Source organism: Eutrigla gurnardus (genome assembly GCF_963514095.1).
Source record: "Eutrigla gurnardus genome assembly, chromosome: 23".
In the NCBI taxonomy this organism is placed as follows: Eukaryota; Metazoa; Chordata; class Actinopteri; order Perciformes; family Triglidae; genus Eutrigla; species Eutrigla gurnardus.
In genome coordinates, this window is record NC_139934.1 from 6,113,092 (window position 1) to 6,138,511 (window position 25,420).

Consider the following 25,420-nt stretch of genomic DNA (forward strand, 5'->3'; position numbering starts at 1 on the left):
TGAGCAGTGTACAAAGAGAAGGCGTGAACCTCTAATTAAACATTAATTATTGTCTTCCACAGAGCGGTCCAACCCATACAGTTACTGTTGAATATTTAATGCCACTGTGTAGGCCATGTCCTGTTGGGGATTAATGACTACAGTAGAAACAATATATTAATACAGATACTATCACTACACGGAAGTGCATATTTTCAAAGCTTCTGTTTCACCCGACATACCGGTCTGTCTCCCCCTGACTCATGCTCCGGCTGCTCCCTCTGGCTGTACCTCTCCACTACTACATAAACAACAAGAGAGATAACTAGAAACTGTGGGAACCTAATATATAAAATATGAATATCTGACTCTCCAACTGTCAATGGCCTAAACAGGACAAACGGGAGAGTTGGGTCAGTTACACACAGATCTGGTTTAAACTGATACATCGAAAACATATCTCATCCTCCAGAAATAGACTTCAATCATCACAACAACAAAAAAATGCTTTCACTTCTAAAGCTTTATAAAGATAACATTACTTTATTTATCCAAGGACAAAAAGGAAACAAGGACATTTTAGATCACAAGACAAAACAAGACATTACATTCTCTGAATAGTTGATGTAAAAATGTTACGTTTTTAAGTTGAGCGTTGTCCAAAAAGTCTGAAGGGATTCTCGTGCACAAAGCGGGTGACGGTGCCAATTTTTAGTGGGTTAGCACATTTATAAACGCTACCAACTTTGCAAACCCCCTTCACTGAAACCACAATTTAAACATGAGATATCTTCCAGCTTTATAACACAGGTTGACCTCCTTGGCACAGAAACTGCACGTTGAGGTTAAGTTGGCTACAAGCGCGCCCCATTCATCCAGGCATGCTTTATCGCAGCGCTCTCCTCGCAGCCATTTTGCCCTCTAGATCTTCCACTACTTTCTGCAGCAGCCGGGAATCCAAGTGGAAGTAGATGTATAATTCCCTCTCCTGCCCAAGGAGGGCATTGCGGCCCAGCTGAGAACGCTTGGCTTTGACCTCCCCCACGATTTCCTGCATCACATCTTGCAAACTCTGCAACTGAGTCTCTGCTTCCACAAGCTTCACCATCAGCTCCTATAGAGACAAAGGGAGAGGGATGAGAAGTGAACAAAGAAAAAAAGCACATGAGCACACATGAATCAATCAAACATACCTAGTTGCAAATAATAACAATTTACCATGTTAATGAATTAACCCATTGCAAATATGTCTGCTAATATCTCAAATAACACACAGCAAAGCAGTTCTCCCTGAGAGCCACTAATCATACAGTGTTTGGATGAGAAAAATGTGCAAAAGAAAAGAAACATTGTGCTACCAGCTTCCCTCACCAATAGTGATAAAGGATTTTAAATGCATGAACTAACTCACATTAAGGACTCTGTGTGGATGTCCGAGATGACACCAAATGAAAGAAACAAACCCACCTGTGCATTGGGGCAGAGCAGCTCCTGGTCAGTGAGGGCTGTTGGACGTACCTGCGGCCCTAAAACCAGCTGCTGGAGCTCGGTGTACATCGCCCTGTGGAGCGCCTCGCAGTCGCCATAAAGACGAGCAGCGGTGTAGTACTGCTCACGGCCAGCGCCGGCTAGAGCCTCGCGGGTCACCCGGAGGTTGCCTGCGAGGTCATGGGCAGCATGGTCCAGGGCTTCATATGTCCGAAAAGGCTCCGATCGACCATGGTCTGAATCATGGTCAAGGATCTGGAGCAGCCTGAGCAAAGGGTTGCATTACAACAATGAATTAGATTCTGAGGTGAGACTTTCTGCATTCAAAGAAGGATAAAGAGTGTGATGGACACAAAGCGGCGAATAAGCAACAGGTACTGCTGCAGTCAATCAGTTAAAACAACTGTTACCTGCTGAAGGCTGCATCCTTGCAGCTGATAATAGGGTTGGGCCGGGGGTTAATAGCCAGGTCAGGGTGCGCCAAGGACTCAATTCTGAGGGCTGCCGCTTCACCTTCCTTTACCAGTCTGCTATTCATTTCCTCCAGCTGCTTAAGACACGTCCTCCAACGCCTCCACTCCAGCTCCTGACTCAGGTGCACCAGGTCAAAGGACGCTTTCTGGCGGAGCAGGTAGTCTCGGACCTAAAAAGATAAACGATGGAGAGTTTACAGCATCCTTTCAGATTTTAATGCGGCAGAGTTCTGACCTTGATCCAGGCGATCGATATAAAAAGAGGGTGATATGGGTAATAACGCAAACTAACCTGATCCTGTTTGGAGGTGTAGTAGTCCTGCCTGGCGAGTTGCAGAGCCAGGTCTCCCCTCACTACAGGCACATTAAGCAACCTGGCTGACTCTCGAAGGGCAGCAGTTACTGGTCCCTGGAGCAGAGCCTCCAGCTCAGCCTCCACCGCTTGCAGCTCCTTCCTGGACACGACCTCACGGATATGTAGTGACGAGGAAGTGGAGATACTCTGGTAAAGCGAAGAGAAATATATGTATAACTGTAATAACTGAAGACACCATGAGAAGTCTTTTTCTAGCAGATAATAAAACTTAAAAAAAAGATGTCTGCTTGCTTTACCTTGGTGTGGGAGGACTTCTCCGAGAGCCATTCCAGTCCAGCCATGACACTGTTCTCCTCTGCCATGGCCTGCATCAGTTGGTGCTGGGCCACAATATGAGCCCACTGAATTCTGGCCATCTCCGTCCTCCTGCGATCCACCACTCGCTTCTCCCTCTCTCTCCCCTCATGCTCGGTCTCTCCGTCCTCCCCATCTTCACAAGAGCTGAGGTCAAGGACCTGGAAGCGCTCAGAGCAAGAAGTCTCGACAATGCCAGAGATGCCCTGGAAGAAATGCTTTTTGGTGAAGGCAGCTAGCGTTTTAGTGTTGAGCTCCTCCTGGTGCAGGTAAGGATCCAACGACAGCTGAGAGAGGAGGACACTTCCTTTTTGTTTAGCCTCTGGTTGAACTGGGAGACATGACGCAAGCTTCCTCACCTCATCTGTTAGGTTTTGTAACAGAGCGTTGGTGTCGGCATTCTCAGCTCCAATGGAAGCACTCGCATCCTTCAGTTTGAACGCAGCGCTCTCCAGCTCTGCAGTAAGTCGTAGATCAACATCCGCACGGGACGTGGCCACAACCTGCAACCTGTTATAGCGCCTTTGCTTCAGCTCTTTCTCTTTACGCAGTGCCTTGAGCTCTGCCTCCAAGTCCTCTGTGGCCACATCCTCCACAGCTGCAAACATTGAGGATGAGGATGAAGAGGGCCCCAAGAGGTTTGCACTGCTCCCATCTGAAGGTCCAATGGTTTTGAGGACCTCCACCAAGGCTGCCTCATCCAGAATGGGCTTGCCGGACTTCCGTAGCTCCTGAAAAGCGTGCGCCTCCTCCATGGTGAGAACATTGTTCTGGTTGAGGGTCCGACAGACAAAGCGCAAGAAGTGAAGGTTCTCGGGGGAACAGTCAAACAGCCAGTCGAAGTCGGAGGCCTTCAGTGATGATGCACCAGGATAACCTAGACGGCCCACGGCCTCCACAAACTGACCACCGTCCAACATTGTGGTTCAGCACCTTGTCAGTCACACTGCAGCACAACGTGTATTGTGGAGGAATTGGGGAGGACGAACACAAAGAGTGTGAGAGTATATATATCACAAAGCAAGGCTACATAAATGTGATTTATTGTTTTTGTTTCAGATAATACAGCTGTACTCTATTAAGGCACTGAAATTATGTCCTAAAATGCAACTTAATGAGAGTGTGAAACACAAAGCACACAAAATAAATATTACAAACTGACATTAATCATTTTGGCACTCATCCTATATATGGTTGTAAAGTTCAAACTTGACCTATCAAAATAAGTGTGCAGTTGAACGATATACGGGGAAAAAACATCACATCAGGACATCCCCGCTTAAGAAAAACAGCTATATCGAGAAACATATTCTCTTGAAACACGTAGCATTAAGTTGGTAGTTATATTAGCTATGGAGGGCGAGGCTAACCCAACTGTTGTATACTAAATTTAAATCAGCAAGCGTAATTAGTTAACATTAAGCCGTTACAGTCGCAAAGCTCCAGAAAAGTCAGCTAGCTACAGTAATATTAGTTAGTTACGCCGCAATGCGTCACAGCGGTTACCTTCCTCAACTTAGCTAGCTAGCTAGCTTCAGTAGCTAACCGATAGCTTGGAAACTACTTCTTGTCAGTTGTGTCCAACGCAACTCGTTCGTACGTCATCTCACAACCAACGTCAAATCTGTAAAAACAACCATCAGCACCATTACTTACAATTATATCCGGGAACCGCTTTAGTTTTGCTAGCATCCTTTTTCCTGGCCAGCTAGCTATTTCGATTTCGCCCTCGCGCCAAACATCCAAACAAACTCCACGCAGCACGTCATTACGCGGTGACGTCCCGCGTCATACGCCTGGAGGCTGCGTGAACCGTTCCACAACCAATCAGATTGTACGCATCGAAGCGTGGCTCCCGCCTTCTGAAACAAACCCCGCAGCCAGCCAGCCTCTTCCTCCTGTCCTCAGCGAGTTCACCACTTCAGCGATTTAACTTGTGGAGAGCGTCAAACTGGTAAGAACGCGGAGTTTAGAAGATAACATGCATGTATATGGACTAGATATTAACACTAGTTAATTAATAGTTAACACGAGGGAGGCTAGCAGAGTCCACCTCTCACTTTGTTTTAGCTTTAACTAATAGCATGGTTTCTTACCGGTAATTCATTTATATCATCACATACTACACATGTACTCCTCTTTAAACCGTGTTAAGAAGAATGGAATCACCAGAAAAATATCATTACAAGTCATTAATGTGGCTAATCGGAACATTTTTGGATTCTTCCTGTATTTGTTTTTTCTTAAATACCGGTATGTGTGTATGTGTAGGCACGTCTAAAAGCCACATTCCTGTTTAATTACCGTGTTGCGCACTGCAGATTATGAATGCACCTTAATAGTGTTGATTAAACGTCACTCAGCCTCGGATCCTGCAATCTAAGGAGACTGTTAAGCTCAGCTAACTTAATATTATTATTATAATTTCCCCCCGTCTTCATGATTCATTCATTATGATGAAATGAACACATGTGACTCGTTTCAAACGACTGCTCTATCTCTCCCAGCTGCCCCCCCAAACAAAGAATCATGGTCCAAGCTAAGACCTGGATCCTGGCCAAGCACTTCGAAGGCTTCCCCAAGGACAGCGACTTTGAGCTCAAGGTGGAGGAGCTCCCTGAGCCCAAAGATGGGGGTAAGATGATTTAGTTTATGTGTGTGTGTGTCGTTATTTTCCCTGCTGGAGCTTAAAGAGGAGTGCACACTATTTGTCTTTTTGTCCTTTTTTTGTTTCAGAGGTGCTTTTGGAAGCAGTGTTTCTCAGCGTCGACCCGTACATGAGGTGAGCGGAGAGTGAGATTGTGTATCTGGGAATAAAATCAATTTAATTAATACATGTGAATGCTCTCTTCCAACAATGCATGTCCAAATATAATCCAAAAATGTTTGTCTCTACAGGCCGTTCAGTAGGTTTCGCATGAGCGAAGGCGATGTGATGATTGGAACTCAAGTGGCCAAGTAAATAACACACACACACACACACACACACACACACACACACACACACACACACACACACACACACACACACACATAATGTCTTAACCACGCATTCCCATATGTCTACTAGAACAGGACCCGTCCTGCACCTGTTCTTAATTACCGAAGCCTTTGATTCACAGTGACTGAAAAGCAAAAGCGGACGATTGCAATGTTCTTGGCTGCGTCTTCAAACACTCGGTTTGTTTCGTCGGGAATGTTTTTGATGATAGACATGCCTGAATAATTTACTCTGTGACCAAATGTTCCTAAATGACATGTGCATTCAAAGCGAAACGTTCTTGATGTGTTTTCTTTCCTTTGTTGTGAACCAAACTGCATAAAAACTCCACCCGCCACATGTTTTGATATCATACAATTGTAACGCGTTTTCTCTTTCTGCCTCCCATATGGTTTGGCATTAGTAGCAAACTCTAAATGAGCTCAGAGACTCGTGTTGGAGCAGGTTGATGGATGACTTCTTCTGTTTTTTTTTTCTACAGAGTGATTCAAAGTAAAAATCCAGCGTTTCCCGTGGGAGGCCACGTGGTCGGCCGCTGTGGCTGGAGAACCCACACCGTCTGCGATGGGACGGACCTCACTCCCGTAATGCCCGACTGGCCGCAAGACGTCTCGTTGTCCCTGGCCCTGGGTGGCATCGGCATGCCGGGGTAAGACGCATGCTCAGCTTGCCTCTGCGGGGAGAAATCGAATGCAGACGTGATACATCTGGCACCCGATCTCTCAGATGTTAAACTACAAATAAACAACACTTTGACTTATTTTTACAGCTTTTACAACAGTTTGATGCCCACGAAGCTGCCTGAGCTGAATCACCAGATCCTGGTTCAATAAATATAAGATAACAATGCAGTTTTAAGAGTTACTTTTAGTGTATATATGTGGGGTAAAAGTAAGAAGGGAGGCTTGAAACACTACACAGAAAGAAGACCTAACCCTTCCTGAGTAAATGATCGATAAGACGGCCAATCTAGAAAATATACTCCCATTTCCCTGCTTACGTTAAGGGAGAGAGTTGTTTCTCTCGGCATAGCAGAGCAGCTGAGTTCTGTCTTCCTTTGAGCAAATAAACAGGTACGCCTCCAGATGTTTTTGTCCCACTGGTGAGTCAAAGTCATCTCACGAACCCTGATAACCTCGGTCTGGAAGCAGTTATAAAGCGTTTACATTATAAAGGTCAAACACGGCGTCACGCTTCTCTGGTTTCATTGAATTTGGACTTTTCCTCTCCAGGCTGACGGCTCTGTATGGGATAGAGGAGGTCTTGGGACTCCAGAAGGGCGAGACCCTGCTGGTGAATGCTGCAGCCGGGGCAGTGGGCTCCATGGTGGGCCAGATCGCCAAGATCAAGGGCTGCAAGGTGGTGGGCTCGGCAGGCTCCGACGCCAAGGTGGCTTTCATCAAAGAGCTGGGCTTCGACGAGGCGTTTAACTACAAGACCGTCGGCTCCCTGGAGGAGGCGGTGAAGACAGCTTCTCCGGACGGATACGACTGCTTCTTTGAAAATGTAAGCTGCGGGACTGGAAGGCGTCCTTGAGCACTTCCCGTGTGTGCTCCCTTTCCTCTTCCTCTGACATGGCGAGGGCTGCATGTTTAAAATGTCACTATGGCTGTTATTTTACGTGACACGTCTTCATTCTCAGGTGGGAGGCCCGTTTTCAACGGTTGCCATGCAACAGATGAAGAACTTTGGAAGAATAGCCGTGTGTGGAGCTATTTCCACATACAACGACACCACGCCCCAAACAGGTGTGCACGTCCTTACTTTCACTGTCTAGATCAATTATCCTGATGATTAAAAGCATATTAAATGCAGTTATAACTGTGCAAAGCTTTTCACCCTTTTATAAGTAGAGATGACTTTATTTTGTCACTAGAGGGCGACATTGTGTTACTGAAATGTTGAAGGAGACTAATCAAATTATTGCCATGACAGCATTTTTTTATTTCTTTGACCACCATTGAAAGTTTATGACTTCAAACACCTTCTTCCTCTTTTTTAGGGCCATACCCTCAGATGACCATGATCATCAAGCAGCTAAAGATGGAGGGCTTCATGCAGTCCAGGTGGGAGCACAAGCACCCCGAGTCCCTCAAGAGGCTGATGGGATGGTTGAAAGAGGTAAGTGACTGAATGTAAATGTGATGCTGATTGAACCTCAATGAATGGCGTGGACCACGTCTTCTGCTGTAATCTTTGTGACGTATTTATTCTGCGTCTGCAGGGCAAACTTCAGTGTCGGGAGCACGTCACACAAGGCTTTGAGAAGATGCCGGCGGCTTTCATGGGGATTCTGAAGGGAGAAAACGTCGGCAAGGCTGTCGTCGCGGTCTGACGTGGGATGGAGGAGAATCTGTATTAAGTGAAGTGTTACTACAGAATTCACACATGAAGGACTTAGGAATATACACTAACACTAACTAGTTATTTTTTTATATTTTCAACATTATATCCATGATATAAAATGTGATTTATAACGTTTACTACCATTCATTCTTTAAACATCAGACATTTAAAGAATAAAAAAAGAAAAATGTGATAAAGAATGTACAACAAATTACTTACTTAAGTACTGGGGGGAGATTTGTGGATCTGCTGCTGACACATCATTACTTTATTCACTGTTGCCTAATTAACCATGCGATATGTATTTAGTGTGAGCTTTTTATATAGGTAATAAACTTTGATAGACATACATTTTTCACTGATGTGTTTCATGTTGTAGATTGCTCCATTCATTCCTGGAATGAGTGGAGTTTAGGGAATAGAGCCTCTTGATGGCCTAATTTGAATGTCATTTTGGTTATGAGTCAATTAGTCTAATAATACCTTTTGGTAATATCTTATGTTTTGTAAACATACATCAATCACATTGAAAACTACGTGTTGACAAGCATACAAATGTTTATTTACTACTGAAAAATACATTTTGTTTCTAGAAATATATACATCTAAAAAACGTTCATGAATTTAGTTGCAAATGTATTTGTTGCGCAATAATACAATGATTTTATTTCAGTGTAAAGTAATGCATGTTTGGAAATATATACGCAACCCAAATGGGAAGCTTAAAAGGCTGTTAAAAAATCGATAGTGATGTTGTTATGACGCCAAGAGCGGACGTGCGCAGCGGCAGTACTACACTGGAATTGAGCTGCGCTGACTTAGTCGTTTACGGTAAACCAAGAATTGTCAAGTCATTGTGACTTGAATTAGGGTATAATCTTTTCCCCTGGAGTTATTGAAATAATAAATAGCCTACTGACGATATCGATCACAAGTTATGCAATAAAAAATGTAAATATAAAATGATTTAGGCAGAAATTATACTTAAAATACCAATAATCAGTTTTAAAAAGCATTTTTGTATTAAAGTCAGCCTTTCCAAACAATTACAAAACACGAACACGGGCATTATTTTATATTAGTATATATAAGCTTTATCTTGTTGGGTTGATAAAAATACAGACAGCGTAAAAAAAACGGCTACGTCACTGACAACCTTCAAAATAAACGTCTTTATTAGAGACAGCTTTGCAACTCAAGGTGCAGAATCAAAGCAAATACGGTAGGATAGTAGTTGTGAAATACGTAAGATATTTATTTAAAGTGCGTTCCACAGCCACGGCGGACACGCCCCATCGCTCTACACCGTGCTAACACCGAACACGACTTTTATTTTTATTTTGAAAAGCGCGCTGACTTCCACTTCCGCTGTGGTTCGGGCTGCGTGGTGACGACAGGCAGCTTGACGCAGCCATGATAAAAACGCGGCCGGTCGTCTCCCTCCAGGGAATCCTCCAACAAGCCGCTAGTTGTTCACCTCGGGGCGCGTTCACTCAAGTAGCAACCATGGTTCGCGAAGTGGGAGATTTGGTAAGTTATACATTGTTTCATCATTAATATTATTATGTGTTTAATACGCCATTGGAACGTATTGTCTTAACCGCGGTCCACGTTGTGGTGCTTTCAATGACCACGCCGGGCGGGCGGGCAGCAGCGCGCCCGTCTCCCATTCTCTACGTTAGCAGAGTCTGTTTTCTCCTGTGTTTAATTGGATTAATCCCTCTGCTCGTGACTGAATACCCACAGTAGAGTCGTGTGATGCTAGCTCCTTTAACGCTAGATTACCGTTACAGGCGGGATGATTCAGCACAGCCGCCACCATCTATGTGTGACGTCACTAGCCTTAAGGTGTACTGGAAAAGCTTTTTTTTTTTTATGTATATATATTTCTCTGCTTCTTCGTCTTTATGGGGAGCGATGCTACACAATGTGCAGCGTTGGTGGTCGTGAATGAGGCTTTGTTGTTGGCTGGGACCGAGATGCTAACGCAGTAAACTCGTAGCTAACGTCCAACGTAACGCCGTCGCGTCACGCGGGCCATCCACATCCGGGGACCGTAATGCACATTTTCCTATACGTTAGAGAACAGTGTAATAACCGAAGGGAGGGTGTAACACACAAACGGTTCGCATGGTCGTTGTAAGGCTCTGGTAACTCATTTGTCAACAGTTTTTGGTAATTTAAAGAATCTTGGCAGCAATTTAAATGTTTTTAAGCTCACAATTAAACCTCGAGGTTCATAGGTAAGGTTATTATTGCAATATTTGTCTTTTTAAAATGAGATAAGATAGAAGGAAATTCAAAAATATACAATAAAATATAGTAAGTAAAAATACACGCAAATGTACTAGAAATATGTAGAAATGGCTTAAATTTGAATTCTATAAATGAGCTTCCCTTTTTGTTTTTTTGGGGGTGTGTGTGACGTGGCTGAACACTCACACTGAAAGTGAAATCACGGATATGTTGACCGTAGCCATGGACAACTGACCAAATAAATACAACTTTGATCTCGAGATAATTAGCCAGCAAGTTAAATAAATAAAAAAAATCAATAACTTCCTGAATACAAGCTGCAATAGTGGAGTTAACATGTTCAAAATAATAAAAATAAGTAATGTTTATTTATGTTTGCAGGCTGAGTTCAGGGCCATCCTGAAGGAAGCTGGAGACAAGCTGGTAGCAGTGGACTTCACAGCCACCTGGTGTGGCCCCTGTAAAATCATCGGCCCAATATTTGATGTAAGTGGATGTTTTTTGATAATGTTTTAATGAGGATATTTTATTTTCATACTCTATACATACTACCTAAACTGGAATTATTTTCAGCCAATCAAACGATTAGTTTACTTCCATAAGTGTGTAGATATGAGGTATTTGATACTCAGCAGTTCCAGCCTTTTTTCCAGTATGTTGGTTGTTTTGAGGAAGCCGTCTCCTAAAAGGAGGGGCTCTTGTTGCCTGGTGACCGTTTGTCAACCTCAAGCAGGAAATGCTTAAACTTTTTAATACATAATTGAAGGGCAGCAGTACGTTCTGTATGTCATTAACTCATTGATTTCCTCTCCTGCAGCAACAAGCGTTGAAGCCCGAGAACAAGAACGTGGTTTTCCTGAAGGTGGACGTGGACGAGGCCGAGGTTTGTTTCTTCTTTTTAATATAAATTATGTTTGAAGTCTGAAGCACCAGTGGTTTACACGAGCTGCTGCTGCTGCTGGTACAGCCATCCCATAAACTAGGAGGTCATTAATACTCAAAGCAATGTGGACTATTCATGAAATCCATTTCACCAGGCCATGTGAAACCAACGCCGGCTCATGTGACCAAATTCTTTCTGTCGGCGCTGAAACTTTGCGTTTGCCAATTGTTTCAGTGTATAAATATGAAACATTTATATATTTAAAAAAACAGGCAGGACAGGTTTTGACACATTATTGTAGCCTCGTGGAAAAACACAGACATTGTGACGTGAGGTCTGTGTGCTTAAGGAGGGTATCCTGGCTGTTTGCCAAACAGGTAATATCTGATCTGGGAAGTCGTTAACATGAACCCTTGATCCTGAGTTCCTGCCCACTATTGAGTCCTCCTGATTTGCCTAAAAACAAAGCATCAATTTGTATTATGTAAATGAACAAAGCGTTATAAGCGAGCTGATTTTAAAGGAAAAGTTACGTTATAAATGCTCAATATACATATAATCTAGCTACTTGAGACTCCAAGGGCTTTTAGCACCACAACGGTTTCCAGATAACCTATTAAAATGGGTAAATATGCCTATTGGAACTGGTCCCAGCTTACTCAAAATTAGCTGCTATGGTGCGCATGAATGGCTAAACAAATAGATATGTTGGGCTGGTTCCAACAAGTTCACACGTGTGATTTTTTTTTTTGACTCGGCCCATCCGTCTTACCGTCGTGTTTTTGCTCTTTTTCAGGACGTGAGTGCAGAGTGCGGGATTAGCTGCATGCCCACGTTCATCTTCTACAAGAACGGAGAAAAGGTAGGCAGCGCGCATGGATTCAGCTGTTTTTGGAGAATTCAGCAGTTGAACAAAGCAGCCGTGCATGACTCTGATGGTCGTGCGGTCGCGTGGTGTTAATGGTTTGTGGGCCATTAAATAACACTCGGGCTGCTGCACGGCCCACCAGTGAGTCATGATTCTGGCCAGTGGAATTGTCTCTTTAGCTGATTAAATGCTGCAATTTATTCACAAGCTGTTTTTTGTTAAATGGCTCGTAAAATAGATTAAGAGATCGTGGCATGCAAGCTTTTCTTCACACTCGTTGGACATTTCTAATTTTTAATTTTGGTGTTTCAGGTGTTCGAGTTCTCTGGCGCCAACACGGATAAACTGCTTGAACAACTGGAGAGTTTAAGGACATGAAGTCCCACCGACCGACCATCATACCTCCCATTGTATAAAACACACTAGTCGCTGATTCCCACTGTACATGCCTGAGAAGAAGAAACATGTTGTGCACAATAAGCATCAGGACGTCGAGTCCTCACAGGAAAGAGTAATTTATTCCACTCATCACTTACGGCTTCGGTACTTCGTCCCGTTTGTCCCGTGTATGTATTGACTTGTCTTCACTGACTGAAATTCGATTAAAACCTGATGAACCACTTTTAATTCCTTTTTATATGAGTGGTTTTGCTCCTGACTAACTTTCTTTGTACGTTGTATTCAGTAAGCTGGCTTCAATAAACGCGGACGAGTCGAAGGAAGTTTTCTGATTGCTGTTTTGTTTGCATCCAACACGAATCTGTTAAAAAATACACATTTATTGGTATTTTATGCTTTAATAAAAATGTGAATAGTTTACACATATACATTGGACAATCACATCAATAGTTTTTACACATCATACAAGTATATAGCAGCATACGTTTAATACTGTTGAGTCTCTATATGAAAAAATACAGCTTTATTTTACAAAATGGTTCTTGCTTTGCCTTTTGCAGAGAGATGAGAATGAATGGTTTACAGGTGTCAGTTAACTATACAATAAATTCCCTTCATGAAGACGATTCACATGGAGCGGAGTGGAACCTTTTAGAAGTGATAGTAAACTGATTTCCTTTTTCTGTGAAGAGAAGGAAGAAACAAACGGTCATCAGTGTGAAATTCAGCTTTTTTTTAAACCCAAGGCTCATATTTTATGCTACAGGTCACACTTCCTTCACGCATCAACAGGTTTTGCAAGTTCCGATGACTCAACCTATTTCCCTGAGACCGTATGACATGCACACCACTCCCCATTATTCATTTAAAGAATATTATCTCAAACAATCTCAAAACATCTTTTGTTTTTAATCACCTGGAGCAGTCGTGTCCGCTCCAGCCCGGACTGCAGTGACATCTGTTCGGCCTGATGCATCTGCCTCCATTCAGACAAGGCGACGAACACACCGCTGTGGACATGGGGGGGGGAGACAGACTCGTCACCACGGCAACCGCATCGCTTCTTCTCAATGAAGGAAGGAAGCCCGATCTGTTTATAGGACTGTTAATGCATTTCTCTCCATGGTGATGTCAGAGGGGGAAAACATTTTGGTGGAAATACCCTTTAAAGGAGTGATTCATGTGTGACAAAACCTGCACCACGCTGTTGTGACAAACAGATGGTTAAGTGCTCTCAAGCTTATCATAAACCCACCATTGATATAAACCCATTGAGGATTGTCCCTGTGCTGCTTCATGCACGCGGTGGGTGAGCGGGTTAACCCGCGTACATAGGTACTCACCACTGTGGCAGCGCGTGCCGGCCCACCCGCTGGGACACTCGCACTGGTAGGGCGCCACGCAGCGGCCTCCGTTCAGGCACGGCAGGATGCAGATGGCTGAGGGGAACAGAGGAGGTGTGAGGTCATCAGTTCCCAACAGGCTCTTTTTGTTGGCAAAAACACTTGATTCAAGGAGACCAATCAGATCCATTCACGGCGTAAAGAGCACAGTCACGCTGATCGTTGTGTTTTAAAGCCACGGCTCATAGATTTCTTTGTTCCGTAAAGTTAAAAACAAATATCACATTGATTAGGGACGTCCTCAAATGGCTTTTTGAACGACAAAAAACTAGGCATTCAATTGACCTTATCCATGAATGTTCTAGTGTCTCAGAGATCTTTAGTTGATTAGGAACGTCTTGCTCTTCTTTCATGCTGAATGACTTATTATATGAAACGTATGAGCACATCTCAGGTCAAACAAACAGGGTGCTTTGTGGTTCTCTGTGGATTAAATCAGCTAATTGATTGGTTTAAAAAATAAATAAAATCAGTGTTGGTCGACTAAGAATTTCTTGAGTCCTATTTATTCCTGGATGTGTATTATTATTAAAACGTATAACTATGCAGAGCGGTCTTGCTAATATTCTGATGTTTAACAGCTACACACAAAGGATGATGAAAGGTCAGAGGGTCACCAGGTTCTTCCTCGGCTGCTTCATTGTCTCAATCAGTGTCTCTTAAGGAGTTTCAATCAACCGGACAGCCTGTTTCCAACCTCGTGGACTGATTTTTGTTGATTCACCTCCAGAGTCGAGTGATCGAGAGACGACGTCTACACTCTGCCTGATCGGGTTGTGTTGAAGTACGGAGAATGAACACTTACGCTCCTCACACTGTCGGCCCATCCAGCCCTCGGGGCAGGAGCAGATGTTGGGCCGCTGACACACACCTCCGTTCTGGCAGGGCAACCAACACGCGGCTGAGGGAGACGGGAGACGGGAGACACACACACACATAAAGGCACGTCAAACTAAGATAACAGCACACAAATAGTGTATTCTATGTGTTGAACACACACGGTAGACAATCACATGTCCGTGTGAGGAGAGCAGGATGTTCAAGTTCAACTTCATGCACTAAAACAAAGGTAGCATTCACATTCTTCAGTGCAAATTCACCCAAAAACAAATGATGTGTGTGTGTGTGTGTGTGTGTCAGCAGCTGTTGAGGAAAGCACAGCCTGGATCCAGCCTTTGTTTTCATATGTAAAACACGCGAGCGGCCATTTGAATTTCATGTTTTCTCTAGAGATCCAGTCTGGCTTCGTTTCCCCGTCGACCTGCCTCACGTATATCATGTTTTCACATTCTGGTTGATTTGAGAGCTCAGATCTGTCTAATCTTCTTAAACCTGCACTGGATTCTGGTCAACGGAGTCTTCTGTGAGACAGATGATATAAAAAAGTCTTCCACTTATAATATCTAGACATGATTGTACATTTGTATCCACAGGAATAAGAAGATACACCCATAGTCAGTGCTGACCTTAGAGGACTAACCCTGTTTACCAGTACTAACAGGCCTTTCCCTTCCTTAAACGGGGCTGGACCCAGGCTGCAGAAAGTACTCATTACCAGAGTGCACAGGAAGAGGTTTCAGTGGTGAAGCTGCCCTTTTAAGTCGACTAAACCATATCCTTTCAAAACCTGAACCGGTAACCAGGAAACGAGCCCACAGCCAGATTTCTTAGGCCACGTCCACACACTGTACACATGCGACCGGTGTAAACCCAGAGGAAGCATGGGAGGACAGAGAGACGTGAATGACCTCCAGATAAGAGGAATGTGTATCTTTTGGGGGCGTAGAAGGAAAAAGCAGAGGAGCAGCGCAGTCGGAAACAGGAAACAGGAAGTGTCCTGAGGAAAGGGAGCGTCCCCTCCGTCTCTACCTCTGCATGTGGGAGGCGGCGTCCAGGTGCCGTTCTCCAGACACCTGCTCCTTCCAACGCCCTCCATGGCGTAGCCGCCAAAACACGAGTACGCCGCCACGTCCCCGAACTGGAACACCGCCCCCCGCACCACCCCATTGGCCACGTGGAGGGGGGGGCCACAGGACACCCCTGTACAACAGCCCAAGATGGAGCGACCCACCAGTTACTGGCTACACGTTCTCTGTCTCCTCCGTCTAAACTGACGCCATATGGCCTAAAGTGTTGATTCTGTTTGAGCAGAGGGGAAAGCTGCAGGTCTACAGGGAGTGGACAGAATAAAAGAAACACCTAACAGTACAAGAGCAGCTCATTACGGTCATCTTTTTCTGAGGAAAGCCGTCCTGTGGTCGTTACAGCATTTTACACAAGCAATCCAGGAAGTGACTCACAATATAATCATACTTTAAACATGACTAGAACTTCTCTTTGTGCCAAAAACAACAGGGCAATAACTCCCAGATTTTCCATGGTAATGTGAGGTGTTTCTGTTATTCTATATAAGGTTTGAATATGAAATTGTGCTCTGCAGAGTAAGAAACGTGTGTCCACTGAATGAAATCAAGCCGTGTTTTCCCCGTTTCCCTCATTCATGCAAGATATCCAAACGTGTCAGACACCTCAGCTGTGTGATTGGTGGACTACCTCGGCTCTCTTTAAGGGATTAAAGTGAACATGCATACAACAGGATGAACCCCATGCAAATACAAGCGAGGAGCCGCAGCAGCGTGAGGGCCAGTGTGTTGCATATTCAGGACAACTGCATGCAAGAGGGATCAGAGGCTTATCAGACAAAAGGTTGCCATAGCAGCTGCAGAGGTGCCCATAATTAGGCCAGCGTACAGGACACCAACAGTGTTTGATGAAGCCCCCGTTTGTTTGGATAAAAGCTCAGCGAGACAGAAAACAACAGAGGGAAGCGATACTTCAGCGAGTGGGAGTGTGGAGAAGACGAGCATGCAGAGGTGGGAAATACCAAATACACAGTTTCTACTTGATTATCTCACGAATCAGGGGATGATCTGCTAGTTTAAGTACACATGGGCATCCTAATGAGTACGTTTGATTGTTTTCCCCAAACATAACTAAATCACATGGCCTGGATCTCAGACTGAATCAGGAAAGAAAGGAAATGTCGTGATTTTTGAGGCCAAAAGTGATATTTGATCATTTAAAAAACAAACTAAAACTCGGGAAATGCTCTATTGAACAATATCGTTTTTTTAACAATGAACAAACACTGTTGGCAATTGAAAATAATTGTGACAAGCACATGTACTGAGACATAATAATTTACAAATGAACAATACAAATATCTATAAAAGCTTACAGTAAAGTATTACATTTATGAAAATATATAAAATTAACTATAAATAAAAACAAAATTTAATTTTAAAAAATCCAAGAAAAAAAATGCAATCAATAAAAACAATCCCCATATCTACTGAAATAATTCTGTTTTTTTACAGTTATTAACAGTGAAGAGGATATACAGTATATTTGACCTTCAAAGAAGACACCTACTTTCACACACGGAGCTGAGGGTGCTCCAGGTCTGGTCCGGCCTGCAGGTGATGATGCCGCCGCCCTTAACCTGCTGACCTTTGGGACAGGTGACACGGACCGACTGTCCAACATGGAACTCGTGCTGGGATCTGTTTCTGCTGCCGTCCTCCCTCCAGCCTGGAGGAGGCGGGCAGGACTGAGCTGTAAGGAACAGAGATGAACAAATAAAGACCTTTTTAGACCAGAAGTTTAATCTTTTCAAACATATCCCGACGTACGACTCAGAAATGTTCCAGTGTGTAGTAAGAAGGGACAACATTGTTGGCCGTGTTGTGAAACAGATGTTGAAACTGCGTGTGTTGCAAATGTTGCAACTGCTGCAAAGCAACAGTGATTGCGTTTAAAAGGTTAAGTTAAACATCATCTGTAGCGGAACAGACTCATTCATTCATGCTCTCACGTTGGCAGGTGGGGAACGTGGAGCTCCAGGTGTTGCTCCCCATACACACCACCAGAGAATCCCCCACCAGGTTGTAGCCCTTGTCACACTGGAACTGCACGGCGCGGCCCGTGTTCAGGTTGTGCTCCTGCACTTTACCGAACAGCATCTGTTTGGGGCCGTCGCAGCCTTTGGCCACTGGGGGGACAGGGGAACGACGGAGATGAACGTCATGATTCACAAACTCTGGCTCTACCGCTTCCCCGGCCGTCCTCCTACCTTCACATGCAGGCGCCGGGAGGCTCCACGTGCCGTTGGCCAGACAGACCAGTGTCTTGGGGCCGACCAGCTGCATGCCAGCATAACATGCATAGCTGGCATTGTGTAGGTAAGTCTCCCCCGTCAGGTGAACCTGAGCATGTTGAACTGTGGGTGGAGGCCCACAGGATTGTGCTGGGGAGACAATAGACACGCATATATATATAACATGTCCGATGACATGTGTGTATACAGTTTAACGCAACAGGTTACACAGTTATTTTCACTTTGAAGCCTTTTTCAAAATGTGTACAACTGGAGTCAGGAATGTGGATAAACTGTTGAGAAACAATGAAAGGATAGTGTAGGGTGCCTTGGGTGTTTCACCTTAAATTACAGCACAAAAAATAAAATGCACCATAAATGATGTACTTTGGGATTTTAGGTGGACGTGCTTTTAGGTTTAAATATTTTTTTGATTGTTTCCTTTAAAAAAAAAATGGTACAACATCCTGAGTCATAGCAAAAAAACGACATACTGTATGTTTAAGGCGTGTTCACAAAAGAGTAAATGAAACAAAATATGAAAATGAATAATACAAATCAAACAAAAGTGTTCAGGAGGTGATATTCGTAGGTTCTTAAGGTGCGTTCCAGTTGTTCTGAAGAAAGATCGAACAGTAGAATTAAATATTTGACGTGTGTGTGAACAAACCCACCAACACATAGTGGCTGGGTGCCGCTCCACGTCCGGTCTCCCTGGCAGGTCTGGATCGAGTCTCCCTGAGACAAGAAGAACAAGAACAGACGACCTAAAGGATCAAATATCGTCTGCAGGAATAGCAGGAAACATGATCTGGCATCCAGTGAAGTTTCATTTCTTCCTAACCTTTCTTTACTACAAAATCGGGTTACAGTTTAAGTGTCATCAGTGTAATAAAAGACACATCAGTGGGTATCAGTGTATCGTGGATGGAGTGACTCAGCACCTGCACACGGCTATTGATTGCTGAGGAGATATGTGGCTCATCTTTGTGACGTTGCCTTCCCAGCGTTAAACAATTTATATCTCATAAATGCTTTGTCATCTTAGCTGATAAACTGCTTTATCTACAAAAAGGATGAGCAATACCTTCATGTCAAAGCCTGGCAGGCACGAGTACATGACAAAGTCTCCATAGTTGAAGCTGTCGCCCTCGGTGACGCCGTGAAGAAGAGGAGGGGGCTTCTCACAGACCACCAGCTTGCAGGAGACGGAGGAGATGCTCGGGGACCAGCTTCCACCCAGCTTATCAAACAACACCACACACAGGGAAGGGATGCATTATTGACATGTTGGAAAAGAAAACGGTTGAAAGAAAAACCTTCCCACGTGACAACAAAGCCGAACTGCCCCTTTAAGAATCGTCGACCGCCATCTTTCCTACCTGACACTCAGCCAGCGCCGACCCCAGCAGGTGGAGACCGGGAGGGCAGGAGAGGGTGATGGTGTCCCCGGCAGCGGTGAGCTCCTTCCCAGTGATCACCAGATGGGGAATGGATAAGTCGGTGGGGAGCGGGCAGGGGGCGGGGCTGCACCGGACGCTGTGTTTGGACCAGGTGCCGTCGCTCTGGCAGGAGAGGGAGGCCGTCTGTGTGGCTAAGTCGTACCCGTCCTCACACCTGGAGGGCAAAGAGAAACCACATGACATTGCAAAGAGAGAAAAATGGGGAAGAAACCGTTGAAATGACCGTATTTACCTGTATGTGATCTTGTTGGGGAAGGTGAAGCTGTCTTCCATCACCTGAGCATGAGCTACAGGTGGAGGTTTCCCACATCTCATAGGCTCACAGCTGATTCTGGGTTCCCCCCACCTGCCGTCTCTCCCACAGGAGAGGTGTGGGTACCCCTTTGGCTGGTAGCCGGGCCGACACCTGTATATAACGGTGTCTGTGAAGGTGGCACTGCCGCCCTGCAGGACAGCGTTGGGGACTGTCGGCGGGGCGACACTGCACCTCCCCCGGCCACACACGGGCACGCCGGGGCTCCACACCCCTCCCTTCTCGCACACCGCCTGGGAGGGACCCAGCAGCTTGTAGCCGTCGTCGCACTGAAAGTGGACCCGGTCGCCGCAGGCGCGCTCGCGACCGAACACCACGCCGAACCTCAGCGCGGGGAGCGCGCAGACGCACGGCCGACACTGAGGCACCGCGCCCACCCAGAAGCCCTGAGCGGAGCAGCGCAGGACGGGATCCCCGACTACCTCGTAGCCGTCGAAGCAGATGTATTCCACCACGTCCTCGTAGTTGAAGCTGGAGCCGTTCAGGAAGCCGTGGCTGATGTCCTCGGGTGGATCACAGCTGACGACGTCGCAGCGGGGGGCGGGTTTGTCCCAAGATCCGTCCGACTGACAGATATGCGTCGGATCTCCGTTAAGCGTGTATCCCTCGTCACATTCATAGTTTATCTTGCTGCTGACGTCGAACTCTGACCCCAACACACGGCCGTTGGGTATTGGTGAGGGTTTGCCACAGCGGGCGGGGACACAGGTGGGAGACCCATGGCTCCAGGTGCCATCCGCCTGACAAACACTGATAGATTTCCCTTGTAAGAGCAAACCAGGCTGACAGCTCAGTTCTATCTCATTATTATAGTCGTACTCCTCTCCTTTCACGGTGACATCACGGGGGACTTTAGGGGGGCCGCAAGATACTGGCTCACACCAAGGCTTCTGTCCATTCCACGTCCCATCTGCCTGGCAGGCGATGGTTTCACTACCCTTTAGGACGAATCCAGGACTACACTCATAGTGCAAGACTTCAGGATAGGTGAAAGCACCGCCGTGAGCTGTGCCGTTAGCAACAGCGCCCGGATCGCCACAGGAGACGGGCCGACACACTGGGGAGTCATTAGTCCACAGTCGACCCGAGACACACTGCCTCGTGGGCTCGCCCTCCAGCTCGTATCCAACCTCACACGTATATTTAACCGTGCTACCGAGGGAGGTGTCCGTCACGTTCACCCAGCCGTGCTCCGGGCTGGGCGGGGTCTCACACTCTGCGGGGACGCAGGAAGGAGCCGTCCCGTTCCAGCCTCCGTCCTCCTGACACACCAACCGAGTGGGACGTGTGAGGTCGTAACCTTTGTGGCAACGGTACTCGATGAACGTCCCATGAAGGAAGCTCAAGTCCACGGGCGAGGCTAACGTTCCTCCCAGCTCCAGCACCCTATAATATTCCCCAAAGTCGATGTGAGGAGGCAAACCGCAGTCCGACGGCACGCAGACGGGAACGGAACTGGACCAGCCGAACTCCTCGCAGGTTAGATGGTCGTGGCCGACAAGCTGGAAGCCGGGAAAGCAGCTGTAGAAAATGGTGACGCCGAAACTGTGATCCTGGCCCTCTACGAATCCATTTTCTATGGGTTGTGGCGGGGTGCACGATATCTGCACACAAGCAGGCGGCTGGATGTCCCACTCGCCGCTGGCCAGGCACTTCAGAGTCTCTGGGCCTTGCAGACGATAACCACGACGACAGGAGTAGGTGGCGCTGTGACCAAACTGGAGCTTCGTATAAGCTGCTTCTCCATTGGCTATCTGCTTAGGGATTGAGCATTCGATTGGGCGGCAAGAAGGCACCCCTCCAATCCAGAGTCCCGTCTCTCCACAGAGGACAGTAGAGTTGCCTACTAAATGATATCCGGTCTTACAGCTGTACAGTGCTTTGCTGAGGTACATCAGACCTTGAACGTCCACGATGCCGTTAGAAATCTCCACAGGCTGAGGGCATTCAACAGGGATGCACTCTGGGTAAGGACTGCTCCACTGCCCGCTGGCCTGGCAGGACACAGAGCCCTCTTTCCTTAAGGTAAAGCCATCCATGCATGTGTAGTTCACTACGGAGCCGAAAGGGAACGGAGGGGAGGACGAGGAAGGGCCACCGAATGACACCTCAGGCAGCTGGCCACAAAACACCTGTTTACACACCGGAAAGGTGTCGTTCCACTCCTGGGACGGGGTGCAGCGGAGGATCCGCGCCCCCTCCAGGACGTAGCCGTCCTCACAGGATAATTCCACCGTTCCGGACTCGGAGTCCAGGCCCTTCAGGACCAGGTGGTTCTCCTCCAGCGGCGGCTCCGGACACTGCACCGGTGAGCAGCGAGGACGCCTGGACTTATCCCACCTTCCGTATTTCAGGCAGGTCCAGGTGGCGTCGCCGGCCAGCTCGTAACCCTCGTCGCAGACGTACTGAACTTTTCGCCCCACCTGGAAATCGGACCCCCTGTAATGCCCGTGGACGATGCTGGGAGGGGGGTCACAGGTCAAGAGGACACAGGTGGGGGTGTCGTTGTTGGTCCACTGGCGGTTCGCTTGGCAAACCCGCTCTGGATGACCAACCAGTCTGTATCCTGCATTGCATGCGTACGTCACCTTGCTGTTGAAGGTGAAGCGACTCCTGCCCTATAGGGGAATACACAGAGGGATGGATTATTCAACATGGGCAGCACGTCACTTTGCAGGTCTGTAACTTTCTAGAAAGAGTGTGGTTAACCTGGATGTATCCATTCCTGAGTGGAGGAGGGTGGGAGCAGGACACCGGTGCACAGACGGGCAGAGCTCCTCCCCACTCTCCATTGGCTTTGCAGGTCCTCCTCTTCTCCCCTCGGATCAGGAAGCCTTTATCGCAGCTGTACGCCACCACGGCTCCAAAGCTGTAGTTGGTCCCGCTCACATAGCCCCGGTCGATGCTCTCAGGCTTGGAGCACCTCACCGGCACGCAGACGATGTCATACGGCGAGGGCTCCCACTCCCCTCCCATCAGACAGCTCAGCGTGGCTGTGGTGTTGAGCATGAAGCCCTCCTCACACTTGTAGCTCACTTCGGTGTTGCTGGCGTATTTGGGTTTGTTGACTGAATCTAAAATGGCATGGGGTAGGTCGGGCGGACGGAGGCAGAAGTTTGCGATGCAGCGAGGGACTTCCGTGCCTTCGGGGGGCGCCCAAACACCCTGAGCGTTGCACACCATCTTAGAGTTGTTGCCGGCGGTGTATCCGTCAGTGCAGTAGTAGTTGGCAGTGTCTCCGAACAGCTGGTGGCTCTCGTAGGGCTCGGCGTGGTCGATGGCGGGCGGGGGGCCACAGGAGCGAGGGACACACTGGGCGGAGCTGTCACTCCATTGGCCACTCGGCAGGCATTCTCTGGTCTCTGGGCCAATCAGAGTGTAGCTGTAAGGGCGAAATACGTCAACATATCAGAATGTTAACATTTAGTTTGAGTTTTGATAATAATCGCTGAGAGGAACCACATTTACCCTTCTTTGCAGACGTAGTGCACCTTGTTCCCCAGTTCAAAGTTGTCTCCCACGGTCACGGCGTCCCTCAGCGACGGCGGCTCGCTGCACAGAACGTTCACACAGCGGGGCAACGGCCTGCTCCACTCGCCTGTCGCTTCACAGGCCACCTCCATGGAGCCCTGTGGTCTTAATAATGTAGAGAAATCACAAAAGATGATGTGTTACTCATGTATACATTGATAGGGTCATACCTGCACCACAGTCTGTGAATGTATCCATACCTGTATCCCTCGGCACAGGTATATGTGACAGTGGACTGGTATGTGTTTGTGTTCATGCTGTAGTGGCCGTTCTCCACAGGTGGAGCCCCCCCGCAGGTCACTGGGTGACAGACAGGTGGCGTCCCGCTCCACCTCAGACTACTGAGACACTGGAACTCGTATGGGACCTGAGGCAGGAAGCCCACCATACAACTGAGGAGAGGGAAAACCGACACAGGTTGACTAGAAGTCAGTACGCCTTTACTTGACACGCCTGTAACACCTTTTGTAAAACTTCCTACTGTAATCAATACAACATGGTGTTGTAGGGGATGCAAATGATACCTGAAAGTCACCTTGCTTCTATAGGTGAAGTTGCTTCCCGTCATGACGGAGTTCTCTGGTACAATCGGCGCCGGGCAGGAGAGGGCTACGGTGTGACATCACAGAGATGATCAGAAACGGCTCTTTTATAGCATTTTAATATTCATCTAAAGAACATAAAATGACCAAATGTGGCTTCAACGAGGAGAAACAAGATAACAGACGCCTTTCAATGTTATTTTTCTTCTGGATGAACGCCAGATTCTTTTTTTTTTTTTTAAAAAGGTCAAAATCAAAAGGTTTAAAGGCTCCAAAATCAGTGGATCCTACTTTTCCCATAATTATACCTTCCCTGCCTGGTATATGACTTCCAAACTCCACCCCCACATTAACACAGGCTTTCTGTTATAAATCTGAAGCTCTTTTCAGGCATGGCATGCATAACATTCCTGACTTAATTTGTCTGTTAAAGTAATGTTTTTGGATAGATACTGGTGAATTTGACGCTAATATTCCCTTCGGTTTCATTCCTGGACTTCAGCGCATTTACAGAGGAAGTATAAAATGTTAAAATAGCAAGGAAGAAGATACTTTCAATACGCAGATGGAAGATGGACATTTTAATGCAACAACACCACCGATTTATCTTCTGTTATGGCTTTCTGTAGCACACAGGAAAACAATTCTATTGATTTCGAGCATCACGCGTTTCCCTTTTAACTGTAATCACTCCACAATCACACGGCTAATGTGGGCTGGACGTAACAGTCGGTTCCTCTTTCTCTGCGAGGAAGAATGTGGCTTAGAGCCAAGATGGAGGTGCTGCAGTGGTCGGGCCTTTCAGCCCGCTACACAGTGGAAGACAAAAAGACAGCTGCATGCATAATCACCCCTTCACAGCGCATTGCATAATGTGTTGTTGTGAAAAGTGGACATAAGTGTGTATTTGTGTCTGCTTTTATGAGCGTAATATGCATAAACAATGTGCGTGTCTATCTGAAGATCAGGTCACAAGTGTGTTTAGCTATATTTAAAAAAAAAAATGCTCATTAGAACCAGGATTGTATTTTCGGGGACAATTTTCAGCTGCAGATCAAAGTTACAACCTCAAAGATCTCAGTTTTTATTCTCTTTGGCAGCACCTATGGCGATACGCAGTAATTGCAGTTTTTTTTTTTAATCTCATAGATCCAAAAAGTGAGCCCTACTTGTGATTTTTTACTTGGAATGTCGTCATAGACATAGACAGTAGGTTTAGTCACCATTGAGTTACCTCATTTAGACGGTGACTTATCAGACGTTTAATTAAATGGAAATCTTTGTGAGTAATTACAGCAGAAGGATGACTCATCCAACATAAATATAGTGAAGTGGTTTTTTTTGTCATTTTCAGTGATTTCATGGAAATCGTACAGCTGCTGTGTTGGTAAGACATGAACCCCTCACCTATGCAGTAAGGGCCTGGCTTGTCCCAGCTTCCTGTCTCCAGGCAGTTGAGGCGGGATGCGCCGATGAGCTCGTAGCCGGTATCGCAGCCAAAAACCACCTCGCCGCCCATCAGAAAGTTGTTGCCTTCTCTGCGACCGAATTCTGGAGACCCGGGGTTCTCACACTTCACTGGAGCTGGATGGAAGACAAACATATGTAACAATACGGTTTATATATGGACATGTAACAAAGTCCACAAA

At 46.3% G+C, this 25,420-nt stretch overlaps 4 protein-coding genes across 7 annotated transcripts in view; 2 read left to right on the top strand and 2 right to left on the bottom strand.

Annotated features, from left to right (window-relative positions):
* Positions 1-502: 502 nt before the first annotated feature.
* Positions 503-4,358, bottom strand: haus3 (HAUS augmin-like complex, subunit 3). The gene is made up of 6 exons (XM_084003412.1): positions 4,267-4,358; positions 2,553-3,556; positions 2,233-2,442; positions 1,878-2,110; positions 1,447-1,732; positions 503-1,093 (listed from the first exon to the last, which is right to left on the bottom strand). The coding sequence occupies exons 2-6, from the start codon at positions 3,528-3,530 to the stop codon at positions 866-868; spliced, it is 1,935 nt and encodes a 644-aa protein (XP_083859538.1). The 5' UTR covers positions 3,531-3,556; positions 4,267-4,358; the 3' UTR covers positions 503-865.
* A 92-nt stretch (positions 4,359-4,450) lies between these two features.
* LOC311009320 (prostaglandin reductase 1-like) lies at positions 4,451-8,308 on the top strand. Of its 2 annotated transcripts, none has more exons than XM_084003414.1 (9): positions 4,451-4,564; positions 5,136-5,245; positions 5,347-5,392; positions 5,509-5,568; positions 6,093-6,260; positions 6,844-7,117; positions 7,254-7,359; positions 7,614-7,732; positions 7,836-8,308. In XM_084003414.1, the coding sequence occupies exons 2-9, from the start codon at positions 5,140-5,142 to the stop codon at positions 7,944-7,946; spliced, it is 990 nt and encodes a 329-aa protein (XP_083859540.1). In that variant the 5' UTR covers positions 4,451-4,564; positions 5,136-5,139; the 3' UTR covers positions 7,947-8,308. The 2 variants fall into 2 exon arrangements, with proteins under 2 accessions (XP_083859540.1, XP_083859539.1); XM_084003413.1 differs by having other exon boundaries at positions 4,493-4,564; positions 5,118-5,245; positions 7,836-8,307.
* A 1,021-nt stretch (positions 8,309-9,329) lies between these two features.
* LOC311008567 (thioredoxin-like) lies at positions 9,330-12,682 on the top strand. Its single transcript, XM_084002277.1, has 5 exons — positions 9,330-9,487; positions 10,595-10,699; positions 11,031-11,096; positions 11,893-11,958; positions 12,277-12,682. Exons 1-5 carry the CDS (start codon positions 9,371-9,373, stop codon positions 12,340-12,342), a joined length of 420 nt encoding a protein of 139 aa, XP_083858403.1. The 5' UTR covers positions 9,330-9,370; the 3' UTR covers positions 12,343-12,682.
* Positions 12,683-12,741: 59 nt separating this feature from the next.
* The window catches only part of svep1 (sushi, von Willebrand factor type A, EGF and pentraxin domain containing 1), a 68,328-nt gene continuing 55,649 nt past the window's right edge, over positions 12,742-25,420 (bottom strand). For 2 of the 3 annotated variants that reach the window (XM_084002274.1, XM_084002276.1), the window contains 17 exons: positions 25,179-25,355; positions 23,754-23,838; positions 23,430-23,621; positions 23,167-23,334; positions 22,408-23,080; positions 19,618-22,316; positions 19,305-19,539; positions 19,010-19,165; positions 18,597-18,660; positions 17,899-18,072; positions 17,641-17,817; positions 17,199-17,381; positions 15,636-15,806; positions 14,572-14,667; positions 13,707-13,802; positions 13,280-13,373; positions 12,742-13,045 (listed from right to left, as the gene is read on the bottom strand). In XM_084002274.1, the coding sequence (XP_083858400.1) occupies positions 13,015-13,045; positions 13,280-13,373; positions 13,707-13,802; positions 14,572-14,667; positions 15,636-15,806; positions 17,199-17,381; positions 17,641-17,817; positions 17,899-18,072; positions 18,597-18,660; positions 19,010-19,165; positions 19,305-19,539; positions 19,618-22,316; positions 22,408-23,080; positions 23,167-23,334; positions 23,430-23,621; positions 23,754-23,838; positions 25,179-25,355 (5,471 nt within the window). In that variant the 3' untranslated portion in view covers positions 12,742-13,014. The remainder of the gene's footprint in view (positions 13,046-13,279; positions 13,374-13,706; positions 13,803-14,571; positions 14,668-15,635; positions 15,807-17,198; positions 17,382-17,640; positions 17,818-17,898; positions 18,073-18,596; positions 18,661-19,009; positions 19,166-19,304; positions 19,540-19,617; positions 22,317-22,407; positions 23,081-23,166; positions 23,335-23,429; positions 23,622-23,753; positions 23,839-25,178; positions 25,356-25,420) is intronic. The other variant, XM_084002275.1, reaches the window with a different exon arrangement.